This window comes from Poecilia reticulata, linkage group LG4 (genome assembly GCF_000633615.1).
Source record: "Poecilia reticulata strain Guanapo linkage group LG4, Guppy_female_1.0+MT, whole genome shotgun sequence".
NCBI classification, from domain to species: Eukaryota; Metazoa; Chordata; class Actinopteri; order Cyprinodontiformes; family Poeciliidae; genus Poecilia; species Poecilia reticulata.
The window spans coordinates 28,055,527-28,069,351 of NC_024334.1; the positions used below are offsets into that span (position 1 = coordinate 28,055,527).

At 39.9% G+C, this 13,825-nt stretch overlaps 2 protein-coding genes across 6 annotated transcripts in view; both read left to right on the forward strand.

The window, feature by feature from the left end:
- The first annotated feature begins 696 nt into the window (after positions 1-696).
- hnrnpm (heterogeneous nuclear ribonucleoprotein M) lies at positions 697-7,552 on the forward strand. Of its 3 annotated transcripts, XM_008407969.2 has the most exons (16): positions 709-1,001; positions 1,569-1,747; positions 3,259-3,311; positions 3,986-3,993; positions 4,087-4,180; positions 4,271-4,567; positions 4,823-4,976; positions 5,067-5,116; positions 5,207-5,264; positions 5,534-5,656; positions 5,733-5,780; positions 5,891-5,956; positions 6,056-6,157; positions 6,248-6,828; positions 6,909-6,960; positions 7,081-7,552. In XM_008407969.2, exons 1-16 carry the CDS (start codon positions 943-945, stop codon positions 7,242-7,244), a joined length of 2,088 nt encoding a protein of 695 aa, XP_008406191.1. In that variant the 5' UTR covers positions 709-942; the 3' UTR covers positions 7,245-7,552. The 3 variants fall into 3 exon arrangements, with proteins under 3 accessions (XP_008406192.1, XP_008406191.1, XP_008406193.1); XM_008407970.2 differs by lacking the exon at positions 6,056-6,157 and having other exon boundaries at positions 697-1,001; XM_008407971.1 differs by lacking the exons at positions 709-1,001; positions 3,259-3,311 and having other exon boundaries at positions 1,663-1,747.
- A 937-nt stretch (positions 7,553-8,489) lies between these two features.
- timm44 (translocase of inner mitochondrial membrane 44 homolog (yeast)) overlaps positions 8,490-13,825 on the forward strand; it is a 26,975-nt gene continuing 21,639 nt past the window's right edge. For all 3 annotated transcript variants that reach the window (XR_533596.2, XR_001776545.1, XM_008407967.2), the window contains exons 1-7: positions 8,490-8,595; positions 8,947-9,051; positions 9,703-9,897; positions 9,993-10,073; positions 10,891-11,040; positions 11,198-11,334; positions 12,969-13,054. Coding sequence is in view for 1 of the 3 variants with exons in the window: in XM_008407967.2 (XP_008406189.1) it covers positions 8,566-8,595; positions 8,947-9,051; positions 9,703-9,897; positions 9,993-10,073; positions 10,891-11,040; positions 11,198-11,334; positions 12,969-13,054 (784 nt within the window). In the remaining 2 variants the exon portion in view is untranslated. The remainder of the gene's footprint in view (positions 8,596-8,946; positions 9,052-9,702; positions 9,898-9,992; positions 10,074-10,890; positions 11,041-11,197; positions 11,335-12,968; positions 13,055-13,825) is intronic.

Below are 13,825 nucleotides of genomic sequence, written 5' to 3' on the forward strand. Positions count from 1 at the left end.
TATAACATTCACCAGCAAAGTTTACACAGGTTGTAAAGACTATTATTTATATTCTCTCACTCTGTCAAAAGTAAGATACGTATACACATCTTCCGTTTTTGTTTTGAAGGTATTATAAAGACACGAGGAAGAAGTGGGAGATATCTATAAAGAGAGACGGATTCACTGTAGCACGGATGAATCTCGGATCGGATTTTGGACTCAATCTCAGGTGCGGAATCACTCTGAAGCTAGAACTCGTCGGCTGGAAAACATAGATATATATCTATATATGTATGGATGTGTATACATACATTTAAACATGTATCCAGTATATATTATTCAGTATTAATCATTATTTATTTGTCATTATTAATCATTATTTATTTGTGTTTGTATAGTTATATAAATATGTAGTTATCTTACTAAATAAATTATTTAATAAATTATGAACGGTTGTGGGCTTTGTAATATGCTCATCATACATCAATATCAGAATATTCCATTCCTATTCTATTGTTAGCCACTAAGCATATTTAAATATGCTGAACTATGTATTAAAAACATACTTAAAAAAACAACAATTGTTTATAAATGTAGCTTTGATAGATGTTGGAATATGGTTTCCAGTAACAAAAAAGCGTGTTATGATCGATTAAATGCGCTGATACGTCATTGTGCCTGCTAAACACATAACGCTGAGTGGAGTGAAGTACCGCTCCAAGATGGCCTCCCAAAGTCTCGTCAGCCACAATAGGAGAGAGGCATCTACTGTCTAGCAGCTCCCACCTCACCGGAAGCAGTTGAGAAAGATTTAAACGTCGCCCCCCAGTTTCTGCTCCGCCATTTTCGTAATAGCTAAGAGCGCATTGTGCTATTACACTAAGTCGATCTGGTAATACCAGCCTTTCTCATTTGCAATAGTAATTTTAGGTTTCTTAATACCTTCATCAGCTCAACAAAATGTCGAGCGAACAGGGAGAAAACAACATCGAGGCGACTATCGAGTTGCCGCAGCAGGAGTGAGTCCATTCATTGTCGTTTTCTTTGTTGTAGCTAGCTAGTTAGGCCTAGCGGTTCTGTACAAGCTAATATACTATAATTTATGTTCAGTTAAAGAAGATTCCAAAATATTTTTATAAAATGTGTATGGCATATAGTTTTTTTATTCGACGAGGTGCATGCATTTTGTCTTTGCTATGATTTAAATCGCCAAGTAGGGCTTGACGTGGGATCCGTCTATTTACTGGCGCCAACTAAGTCGAGTGCTTAAATCAGACTATTGTTGGCGTAGATACTTGATCATGTAGATCATAAGTTCGCGTTTTTTTGGGAAAGAAGATAAATAGTATTTCTCTGTGCAGCGCCAGATCTGTTTTATTTGTCCTATTACCATTTTAGACCGATATTTAGGGCACTTGCCATGAGGTCAAAGGGTAGTCCTGCCGACTTGGAGCCATAAGTAACTTTTTTCGAGGTTAAAAGTAGTTGTTGAATTTGCATCACTATTTTTTTTTCTTTTTCCTTTTCAGAAATATTGCTTGAAATTAGCTTTGAAATTTAACTGTTGTTTAACTTTTGTGCTTCAGAGGAATTAATGGGAAACCCAAGAATGAATCCGGTTCAAGCAGGAAGGAGAGACCCCCTAAGAGAGGTGGAGGTGGTCGCTATGATCCATATGGCAACGTGAAAAGATACAGAGTGTTTGTCAGTAACATCCCCTACGATGTGAAATGGCAAGCCCTCAAAGACCTGATGAAAGAAAAAGGTAAGACGTTTTGGTAAGACATTTAAGTGTGTGTGTTTTTTGTTTTTTTAGGCATCTGCATCCAGGGTTATTTTGTTTGACCATATCACTTCTGAAGGCCTTGTCGGAGTGGTTCTTCAGATTGTTGGGAGATTTTTTGGAGCATCACCACAAACTAAGGAGTTGCTGCCATTTTGTACAAGTGCTGTGTACCTGGATTGAACATGGAGTCGCCATCGAGGTTATTGTAACCGCTGAGGTGTTTGTGAAATGGAGGTTGTTATTAAAGCAAGTTGACTAATGTGAAAATCCCTTGGCTTGGGATCTTGAATGGCATAATGAGGTTTACTCTAACAAGTGTCAGAAAAATATGGAACTAGCCTCATATTGTCTTATCAGTTGGAGTATCTAACCATCTGTATATGTTGAAATTATGTAAAATTTGTTGGAAACATGTCCAATTATAAATGGTTTCGTGCAGAAATTTTGATTTCTGCAAAGATTACATTATCTTCTATTTGCATGAAGAGTTGAATAGTTATGGGATATCGGAATTGATCACATGTCATTAGCTATGAAATGAACTGCTAAGTTAAAGAATGTGTTTATAAACGGAACAGTCTTTTTGGAGAAGGACGGCCAAGTGTTCGTTTCTGTCAACTGTTGAGTTAAATTGCATTTTCTTTTTTAGGTGTGACCTTGACAAGCAAACGTTTTCTCAGCAGATCTCCATGTTGTGCCACACAGAGCTCTTTGCTGGGGGATTTCTGTGGGGTACAGGTCTACAAAACAAAGCAGCTTCTTTTTGTACTGTCCTTGTTTTGAAAGCTTAGGTCACTGATGTCCATTTGGTGAACTGACATGTGACCTGGAACATTGACAGTGGTCGCCATTGAATTGAAAATGGATATTTTAAAAATTTAGTTCCTTTTTTTTTTCTTCTTCTTTTTCTTTTTGCAACTCAGCACTATTGGAACAGGTTTGTAGTAAAAGAAGCATTCTTTGCTCAAGAATTTGTTGACTTTAAGAACACGGTTATTTTTATAGTTGCAGATCTGATGGGAAGGTTTCATTGCATTAGGGTGAGGGACAAAACGGCAACATTTGACAAAGTATCACTAGGTGTGTCCTGAAATAGGCAGAGGTTTTGTATGGGATTTTTCTAACTTGAAATTGTATGGTCAGAAAAGCTACATGGAGAAGGTGGTCTTCACTGTTTTAGCCAAATCTGAAGGCTATTTATTGGTCATTTCAACAGTTGGTTTCTTCAATCTACTGCTTTTGTTGTTTCTGGAGAATTCTTACAAGGACAGACAAGAAGTCTTATTACACGTTTGTTTGTTTTTTTTTAAAGATCCAAGCTTGTTTTTTGTAGACCTGTACCATATTGTGCTGCTGAGGTGCTGGGAGACAGCTCAAGACTCTAGCAGTCAGAGCTCATCGGCCTTCCTCCTTGTTTCTGCTCTAAACCCCCATTGTTCTCTCGGCTTCTCTCCCCTTGGTGTGTGTCGTCTCTGGAATCTGATTTGTAGTGGGTGAGGTAACGTACGTGGAACACTTAATGGACGCAGAAGGCAAATCGAGGGTAAGTGCAAATACATACAATCAAAATACATGATTAAACCTAGACAAACACGTGTTTGTCAGCCTTGGTTTCATTAGTTATATTGCTGGGAATTGTTCAGAAATAGAAACCTGGTGGAGTTCTTGAGATGGTAACGTGCTGGAGGCGTGTTTTTGGTGGTGTCGTCTGTGCCACTGATTTGAGGCCATCCTGAACCGTTGATGGTTTTTAAACAGGACATCAGCATTACTTGCTTCCAATCCTGTGGATTGAATAAGCTGATAATTTYCCTTTTGGTTGCTGGATTTGTTCCTTACGACTTAAGGGGTTTACTCGGCAAGATGTTGTTACAAAGCTGCTTGATGTTTTTGTTAAACGTAATTGGAAAAGACACCTTTTTAAAATATCTTAATGGAGTGGAAACCTATCGTATTGTGGAGTTTCTTCCCTTTGGATGGTTTGAGATGAGAAACTGATTTTTCACTATTCCTGCTTGGCCACTGACTGTTTTGGGAATATTTGTCAATCTGATTTACATAGACTTTGTGAAGACTTTTGTGTGTTTCACTCTTGCYTGTGCATGTCATTTCCATTTTCAACATGTCAGTTAAATAACCAGTTAAATATTATCATTTCTAATTTCTTTTTTTTTTTTTTGCATTTGTATTGCCTGTTCTGATGACTTCAATCAAAAGGGTTGTGCGTAAGTACACATTTCTTTCATATTTACCTTCTGTGTATATCTGGTGGTACAGGAAAGTAGGACCCTGCATTTCTGATTTTGGATGTTTTTTAGTGTTGTTGAGTTCAGAACAGAAGAACTTATGAAGAAAGCAGTGGAAAGTGTCAACAAGCACAACCTCAATGGGCGGCCTCTTAAAGTGAAGGAGGTAAACTGCGGGGGGGGGAAGGAGTGACACATTTTGGATGCATCTCAGGTTCAAAAARCTTCAGTGATGTTTATGGTTTTTCTCCATTAGGATCCTGATGGTGTTATTGCTCAGAGAGAGATTGGCAAGTCCCAACAAGCTGGAGGTCACCCAGGAGGCATGGGAGGAATGGGGGGCATGGATCGTATGGGGGGCATGGATCGCATGGGCGGGATGGATCGCATGGGGGGCATGGATCGYATGGGAGGCATGGATCGTATGGGGCCCGGACCAGGAGGCCCTCTGGTCAGCATTCCTCCCAGCCTTTTGAACAACCCCAACATCCCCAATGAGATCATTCATGGTCTTCAGACTGGCAGGATTGGAAGCACCATCTTTGTGGCCAATGTGAGTTTTCAAGAATTTTAGAAATGCTGTTGTACTTGCATTTAAAATGAAATCTGAGTATTAAGAAATAAGAACATAACCTAAATATCATAAGTAAGCCTAAACTTTACAATAAAAATTGCAAGGATTCTTTAATTTTGTTTATTTATTTTTTGATTTACTACTACAACCTCACCAGAATAAAAAAGCTGGTGAATCAGACTGAAAGAACTGAAGTCTTTGTTTTGTAACTGATCTCATCAATTGTTGTTGCAGCTGGATTACAAAGTGGGATGGAAGAAGCTGAAAGAGGTGTTCGGCATGGCAGGTGTCGTGTTGAGGACAGACATTTTGGAGGACAGGGATGGGAAAAGCAGAGGCATGGGYACAGTGACGTTTGAAATGCCCATTGAAGCAGTCCAAGCTGTCTGTATCCTTTATCATATTARATACATCTCATTTTTATTTTTACAACTTGGTCTCCTGTCATTTTGTGTGTATTTCCTTAATTATCCCTCAGCTATGTTCAATGGGCAGCTCTTATTTAACAGGACCATGCATGTCAAGCTGGTATGTCACAAAGCCTTGATTTGTTAAATCAATTTTGTTGCAAAGGTGGACATCATTTAAATGTTCTTTTACGTCCCTTTTTTTTCCCAGGATGAGAAATCCCTCCCTAAAGATTTTGGACAACCAGATAGAGGATCCTCTCTTCCCCGTAAGTATACTTTACGTATATGTTTAGGTTTGATTTCATTATACCAGCTAATTCTGAAAATATTGTGGATTAAGTCTTCCCAAAGCAATGGCAAAAATCAGTAATATATGCTGAACATTTCAGTGCTGGGAAAATTATGTGCTTTCCCCAGTTCGGTTCATGCATAGTACAACTGGGAGTTAAAGTTTGTATCTTGTGTAGTTCTTAGGAAAAAATACACTTTTGCGCAGATAGGAATTTAAAGCTTTGGAATTTTTCCCTGAAACCAGGTGGACTGAGTGGTATTGGTTTGGGGCTGGGACCCGGAGGTCAGCCTATCGATGCTACCATGCTTAACAGAGGAAGTGGAGGTGGTGGTGGTGGTGGCGGCATGGGGAACATGGGCCCTGGAGGTAACCAACACTTTCTTTTGAYATTTTAARTAAGTCTAGTGAACTGYATTCTWATAMAAACTTTTCTCCCCTTCAGGAATGGATACTATGGGATTTGGCAATGTGGGCGGTCGCATGGGAGGAGGTAAGCTTTTAAATTTGCATCAATAAAATTGACCCTCAGGAGATTAAATATTCCACACTTGAACATGATCAGCAAATTTGACATTAAGACCATTTAATCAATGTTTTCAGGAATGGACAACTTTGGCGGAATGAACATGGATCGTTTTGGTTCTTCAGGCATGGGAAGAATGAACGGTAAGTTCGGGTTGAGACTCACTAAACACTCTGAGGCAGGCGTGCTACTCCTCACGTCTTGCCAGATGTTTCTAATGGTTTCATCTCTTGCATTGTCAGAGATGGATCGTGGGATTGGTGGTGCTTTTGACAGGGAATTTGGGCGAAATGAAATGGGAATGTCTCGCAATAATTTTGGAGACTCCTTTGAAAGAGGAATGGGTTAGTACTTACTRGATTGTTCCAAAGCCCCTGTAGTGATTTCTTGTGCTCGGACGATTAAACGTTGCTGTTCTGTGTTAATTTCTGCAGGAAATTCCCTCGGCATGGACCGCATGAACTCTGGGATGGACCGCCTAGGAGGCAGCTTGGATCGCATGGGAGGAATGGGCATGGACAGAATGGATCGTGTGTCTGACCTGGACAGGATGGGATCTGGCTTTGACCGTATGGGCTCTGGGATGGACCGCCTGGGGCCAAGTATGGACCGACTCGGACCAGGCCTGGACCGCATGTCATCAAGCATGGACCGCCTCGGCCCTGGAGGATTTGACCGACTCGGCCCGTCTAGTCTGGATCGCATGGGAGGCAGCATGGACTTTGGCTCCTCCATGGGTATGGATCGCATGGGCAACACCGGGCTCGATAGAATGGGAACCAGCTTCGATCGCATGGCATCTGCTGGAGGCCTCGACCGTTTCTCCTCCGGAGGTCTTGACCGCATGAGTTCTGGGATGGACCGAATGGGATCTGGAGGCGTCGGTGGTCAGTTTGATCGCTCTGGAGATATGGACCGAGGATTTGGTGGGAATTCCTTCGGAGGAGCCGGAGCTGGAGGGCCTGGAAGTGGTGGAGGCAACATGAGGAAGGGTTGCCAGATCTTTGTCAGAAATGTAAGTTTCCAGATGTGGCTTAATATAGAGGGTGTTCATAGTGTCTGAGTTTTAAACTTGTAATGGATTGTGTTTTTCAGCTGCCATTTGATTTCACCTGGAAGATGCTGAAAGACACCTTTAATACATGTGGTAAGTTTACATTTTCTTTTTCAGGAAATGTAAAAACTAGTAGGGTTTCAGGTATCCTTTCCTGTCCCTGTTTGACTTTTYTTTTTWTTTTTTAAACCATATTCTACATTGTTACTGCAGGTATGGTCCAGTATGCTGATATMAAGATGGAGAATGGGAAATCCAAGGGCTGTGGCGTGGTCCGTTTTGACAACCCYGAAACTGCTGAGCGCGCTTGCAGAAACATGAATGGCTTCCGTCTGAACGGGAGAGAGATCGACGTTAGGATTGATAGAAACGCATAATTCGTGTATCTCTGTTGTGTCAGATGATTTAGTCAGTAATGTCTAAAACATTGTTGCTCATCAGATTTGTCCTTCAGTATACTTGGTTTAGTAAATGTTGGTAAAAGTTTTTTTTTTTTTTTTTTTTTAGTTGATACTTTTAGTTAGCAAATTGTAACAGTGGATGTTTTTAGTTTTAGGTTATTCCGGTGTTCTACTTTTTAGAGACCAAATTTTAAATTTTTTCTTTTTTGTTCTGCTATGCATCACCTGTCATTGCCTTTGTTCTGTAAGGTGTTTTGCTAAATAAAACAAGTTGTATGAAAATGTCTTGCCTTCGTTTTGTTTAACCCTCCTGTTATGTTCATTTCTGAGGTACAGCAATAATGTTCCTGGGACAATTTGACCTGTGGAGTGTTTAATCTTGCAACAGTGTCAGAAACCAAAGAAGTCCTCCAYAACATTTTTGCATCTGATTAACTCCAATACTGACAATTTCAATCATGTGTACAATTAATTTGTGAGAAAAAAAAAATCAAGGATAAATGACAACAAATTTATCAYTTACTCAAAAAACCAGCATACAAAAAATTATCCTTGAAATTGATCTTTTGTAAAAATAAAACAATTATAATACATTTTGAATCTTATTTTCAATGGGTGACCTTTATAATTGAACTTAAGACATGTATACTGTTCTGGGTCAATGAGTAATGCAGAGWRTWTWTGTTTTCCCTCCTCTTCTGCTGAGTGTCCACTCGGTGTGGGTGGAGTTTAGCCAYGGGAACAGAAAAGGTTCCCGTCAAAAGTTGTCTGAATATCTACTTTCTCGCAGTTTCCTATTGAAGTAAAGAGAATGGTGAGAAAGTGGGCTAGTGTGCATGTGTGTGTGTGTGTGTGTGTGTGTGTGTGTGTGCGCGTTACCTTTTTTTACCCTTCAACTTGATCAGGTGTTCAAATTGACCAGAACAGTATCTATGTAATATGTAGACCCAGAGCGGGTTGCAAATGTATAAAATGGATACATTTTCAATTTATATGTAGAATCTACATATTAAGACAAATGGCAAAAGTTTCATGCAATTTTTTTACCTATAAAAAAAAAATTACTTTAAAATGGGTCAATTTGACCCGCAACATAACAGGAGTGTTAATGACAACAGGCGAATAAGGATAACTATTTTTATACTGAATTGAATGCGATRATGGTGCACTGATTGTAAAACCAAGACGCTATTTTATATTTTTATTTTTTAAGAGCAGAAGGGAATCTGTGAAGGCGGTACCTCTTTGCTGACGTAAAGTTCACCACCGGAAGAAGGTTACATGCACGGTATTCAAGATGGCGGCCCCCTTATGTCAGTGTTACCAGGTGAGAGCTTGGGACGCGGTTTATACTCCAGATTTGAAGAAAATAATGACAAGAGAGGGGGATTGTATATTTGAATAGTTTCGTGCATATAGTAGATTTTGGACGGCATGACTTGGTTTAACTCAGCAGTTCAGTGTAGCATAAGCTAGCTGTGTTAGCTCTTATCGACGGAATCTCTTGTCATTTGGACGTGGAGCTGTATTTAGTTTATTAAAATGTTCCTATATGTACATGCTATACATAACAACCTGTTTTATTATTTCACATTTTTTAAAAGGTGATATTTTCCATGTTTTTCCAAGTTCATTACTTTACTTTGACAGTCTACTAAAGTCTAATGATTGTGTTCAGATATGTCTAAGAAGAGGTTTGGTTGCCTCCCCTTCCTGTTACCTGCTGCTACCGAACAGAACCAATGTTTACAGGACATGCGGGCTCCCATCAAGATCTTCACAGGTACCAGAACCTCGTGTGACGTTTTCTGGAGTGAGCATCTGAACTTGATATGTGCAAACTGCATTTTGAGTATTACTACTTGCACTTTTGAATATCGTAAAGTTTTGTTTTTTCAGAAAGTGAAAGTCATGTTATACTGATACAGACAGAATAAAACACGTTGAAGCCTTTATGTCTTGTAATTTTGATGGTTAGAACTTACAGATAAACATGAGATCATTAAAAATAATTTAAGCAGAAATGTCATACCTCTAAACATGTAACCACAACGAAGATCCCAGCATGATGTTAGAATTGGTGTAATCAAAGCCCAAACCTAAATAAAAAAGCATAAAACTCATGAAGTTCTGAATGTTAGACTTGGGTTGGGACTTGGATTATGCCACTGCAAACATGCTGCCACCCACAGTTTTCAGATTTTTATTTGTAAAAGAATTTCAAATTTTTTTTCTTTTCTCTACGTAGTACACACTACGTTTTTTTTTTTGATGAAGCTCATGAAAAACCCTAAGAAAATACTTMATTATTTGTGGTTGTAACTTGACAAAATGTGAAAAACTTTAAGGGGCATGAATGGTTTCTCTAAGGCATTATTTCTTTTTCTTTTAAATTCCCTTAAACATACTTTAAATTTATTTTGTTGTGCCTCAGCCTCCTCTTCTTCAGGTGCGGTATATGTCAGGAGAGAAAGGCAGAGGGAGAAAAGGTTTCTTGGGGGAGTTTTTGGATAACCTCAAGCAGGAACTGAACAAAAACAAAGAAATGAAAGAAAACATCAAGAAGTTTCGGGAAGAGGCCAAAAAACTTGAAGAGTCAGATGCACTGAAACAAGCTCGGAGGAAATATGTTAGTATCCCTACCCAAACAAAATCGCTCTCACTTGTGTCATCTTGGCCTCGAGTGTCTTTTGACTGTTAGTCCTCTCCACTTTCTTCTCCAAGAAAACCATAGAATCAGAAACGGCGAAGACCTCAGAGGTTCTGAAGAAGAAGTTGGGAACCATTTCTGAGACTGTTAAAGAGGTAAATGTGAAATGAATCTAACCATGTTGTATCCTCTGTTTTAAATGACACGAGTTGCTCTAGACCAGTGGTTCTTAACCTGGGTTCGATCGAACCCCAGGGGTTCGATGAGTCGGTCTCAGGGGTTCGGCGGAGCCTCTGCCGCTGAGGTAAAGACACTTGTGTAAAGTCGTGATGACGCGCCCCACTTTGCCATCACTTGCTGCAGAGGATCGCGTTACATTGCTTAGTCAAATCAGTGCTGCGGAGGAGCCCTGATTGAAGCAGCTCCACTCTGGATTTGAACTTGTGTCTTTCATTACTTCAGCAAAGCTCACAGTTTTTACCAAATTCTGTAGCTTTCGGTATACTTCTAAATCTGCTCCTTAGTCACATCTTTTTGGGCTTGCTACTGCCTCTAGTGGCGTGGGGGTGGTAACATCATTAATATAATTACATTACTAAATCAGAATACCGCAAAGTCTTTATTATTTATTATTAATTTTTCTTTCTCTTAAGAATGTAGAGCTAATTAAATGATYTAAACAAGACCTTAAAGTGGTTCCAGTTTCTCTCGATGGCCAACCTGTTGAAACTGTGGCAAATTTTTAATTCCTTGGGTCGTTCCTGGACAGTCAACTCAACTTTTCTGAAAACATTGACTATATTTTGAAGAACTGTTCTCAGAGACTCTACCTTTTAAGAAGACTGGGTGATCTTGGGGTGACCCAACTAGACTCTAGTTGGGCATATGAAACTGGTGGCTTAGGTACCTCAAAAAAGGTTAAGAACCACTGGTCTAGACTCTTGAAATGTGCTTATTTGTGTGAATGTTAAGGGGCTGGAAGAGGTCAGTCGTTCAGAAATTGGTAAGAAAATCAAGGAGGGAATGGAGGAAGCAGCAAAAACAGCAAAGACTTCTGCAGAAACGGTCTCCAAGAGTGGAGAGATGCTGGGGAAGACGGGTGCGTTCAAAGCAATATCTCAGGTATGCACTCAACTGAGCCCACCCTAAGTCATGTCGCTTTATGTTCATTTCTTTCTATTTATTTTTCTATAAATTAAATAAATCAAGAATGATTTGTATTATACTGAGAATGAGACTTGAGTGAGTGTTACAGGTGTTATCCCTGAATTTGTTTTAGAGCGTGGAGAGTGTGAAGAAGGAGATCGGTGACCTTGGCCAAACAGGACCTTACAGACCTCCAGCCCGACTCCGAAAGAGGACAGAGTTCTCGTCCAAAGGACCAGGGGAAGGCGGAAAGGTCTTCGAAGCCAATGAGTACGTGAGTGCCCATTGAGTCCTCTGATACCAAGAGGGAGGAATAACCCTTCAAGTTAGGAATATGAAGTTCCACTCATTTAGGAGTTTTTTTATCAAGCTTGGCAGTTTTCAGAGTAAAGTCAGGTAACTCTATAACTTAGATTACCATTTATCATTTATTTGATGTGGTGATTGCCTTTTCCACTCTGATTCAAAATGTTTCAGAAAGATATTCTAGCTGAATGCATGTGCTAAAGCAGGGGTCCCCAAACTACGGCCCGCGGGCCGGCCCCCCTGATCAATACCAGAGAGCATTCAGATTTTTTTTCATTTACCGTATTTTTCGGACTATAAGTCGGTTATATGTGGATTTTTCTTCAACCACCCGGGGGTTCTTTAGCAGGAAGTGAGTCATTGGAAGTCTCAGTTACTTGCGCGCCAACACTGAGRCCACAAGCAGCAAAATGAGTAAGAAACAGATCAGATGTCTTTGGAAAGTTTCTTTGCGAAGGGGAAAAGGCCCAGAGAAGAGACAGGAGAATGGATTTATACCGGACTGGTAGGTGAGTCCCACATTACATGCCGCTCTGCGTAACATGCGGCGACCGGCTTCTAATGAGGGAATGAAGCTTCAAGCTGCTTTGCCACGTAGAGACCAAGCAGGCTGCTTTGCCACGTAGAGACCAAGCAGGCTGCTTTGCCACVTAGAGACCAAGCAGGCTGCTTTGCCACGTAGAGACCAAGCAGGCTGTGGATATAAGCAACACTTCAGGTGTCGATGTCTCTCATCACTCAAGGATGGGACCGTCTTGTTGCAGAGAAACAAGCTCAGGGCTTTATCAGGAGTTAAAATTTTCACAAAAATAAAATGTTCATTTTTGTGGCGCTTCTGTTATTTTGAAGGGATATGTAAACGTTACCATAGCGACCAGAGTCAGAGCGTTTGGGCAGTGGTCAAGAGGAGATGAGTGGAGCTTGTGAGTCTTAAATCTGGTTTAGACGGAAAGATTTAAGAATTGTTGGCTGATTCTCCAAATCTCTGTGACCACAGAGCTGATAAAAGTACAACAGGTTTGATCGGTTCATGTGTCCAAGGCAGGAGCAACACGAACCGATTCCAGAGGATAATCCAGTAAAACCCCCAACATAGCGGGAATTTAGAATAACCAAACATGGATGACAATGTAGAAGCAATAGTGATAGTTTGTGGAGTCATTTTAAGAGATAAAAGACGTAACTAAAAGAAAAGGCCGGTGGATAAAAGACGACGGAGCAGCCGCTCTATTTGTTGCACTATGATTTGGAGGTGAATATGTTTATTCATAGTTAACATTTTTAACTAAATAAACATAATAATGACCTTTAGATTTAATAATAAACATTTCCACATATGTTTATTCTCAGTTGCTCGATATGTCAGCTGTTTGGGATTCCCCTCTGTTCATACGTCACCTTTCTGATTGGTTACCTGTCACATTCAATAGGTTGTATTATCTTCCAAGTCAGGGAAAACCCCACAGGCTGCGATAAAAAGGCCAACACAACCCAAATAGGGCATATTCAGTGGGAACACCAACATGGCAGAATGGCAGAAGCCTTATTTGACTGTGTGGGGACCCCTGTGCTAAAGCTTTCATTTCTGTCTTCTTTAGGGAAGCTACGGGTGTGGTGTTGCACAAAGACTCAAAATGGTACCAGCAATGGAAAGACTTCAAGGACAACAATGTGGTCTTTAATAGTAAGGAATTATCCAGGAGGATTAGTGAAGCACAGATTTGTTTTTGCCTCATCACTCCTACCTGTTCTAGACTTTTTACAGGAAAATCAGCATCTATTACACCGACACCAGCCCTGATGTGTGTAAAACATGCTACAATCTTTAATATGTTTTCTGGAGATGTTGGCATCAGGGCCGCTGCTATAAACTCATTGCATTTCTGAATAGTGTTGTTTATGTTATATCATCTAGTGGTGGAAAAAGCAACAAAAAACTATTATGCTATGTACTTAAGATGGAATATATGCAAATATATTCATGACATGCTTTGGTTAAAGTAATTTATCCTTGGTACAATTCCAGGACCGAAAAATTAACTTTACACCAGGTGAGTCTCTCACCTGAGAATGTGAACCTACTAGGCTGATTCTGTGCCTTCAAATAATTTTAATGCTCCTGTAGAAGATTCATAACTTAAAAGTTACAGGAACCTACAAGTTAACTTATAAGGAACAGGTCTGAAAAAACAGTTTGTGTGCTACACTCAAGAGACAGATTCCTTTGATGCATCAAAGAGTGATGTCATCACTGATTATGTCATTGTTACCATAGGAACTAAACATTCTAATGGTGCATTCACGCCAAGCACGTTTTGAGCGTCAAAACATGTTTGACGCTTTGATGCATCACTCTTTAATGCATCAAAGATTTATTTGATGCATCAAAGAGTGATGTCATCACTGATTATGTCATTGTTACCATAGGAACTAAACATTCTAATGGTGCATTCAC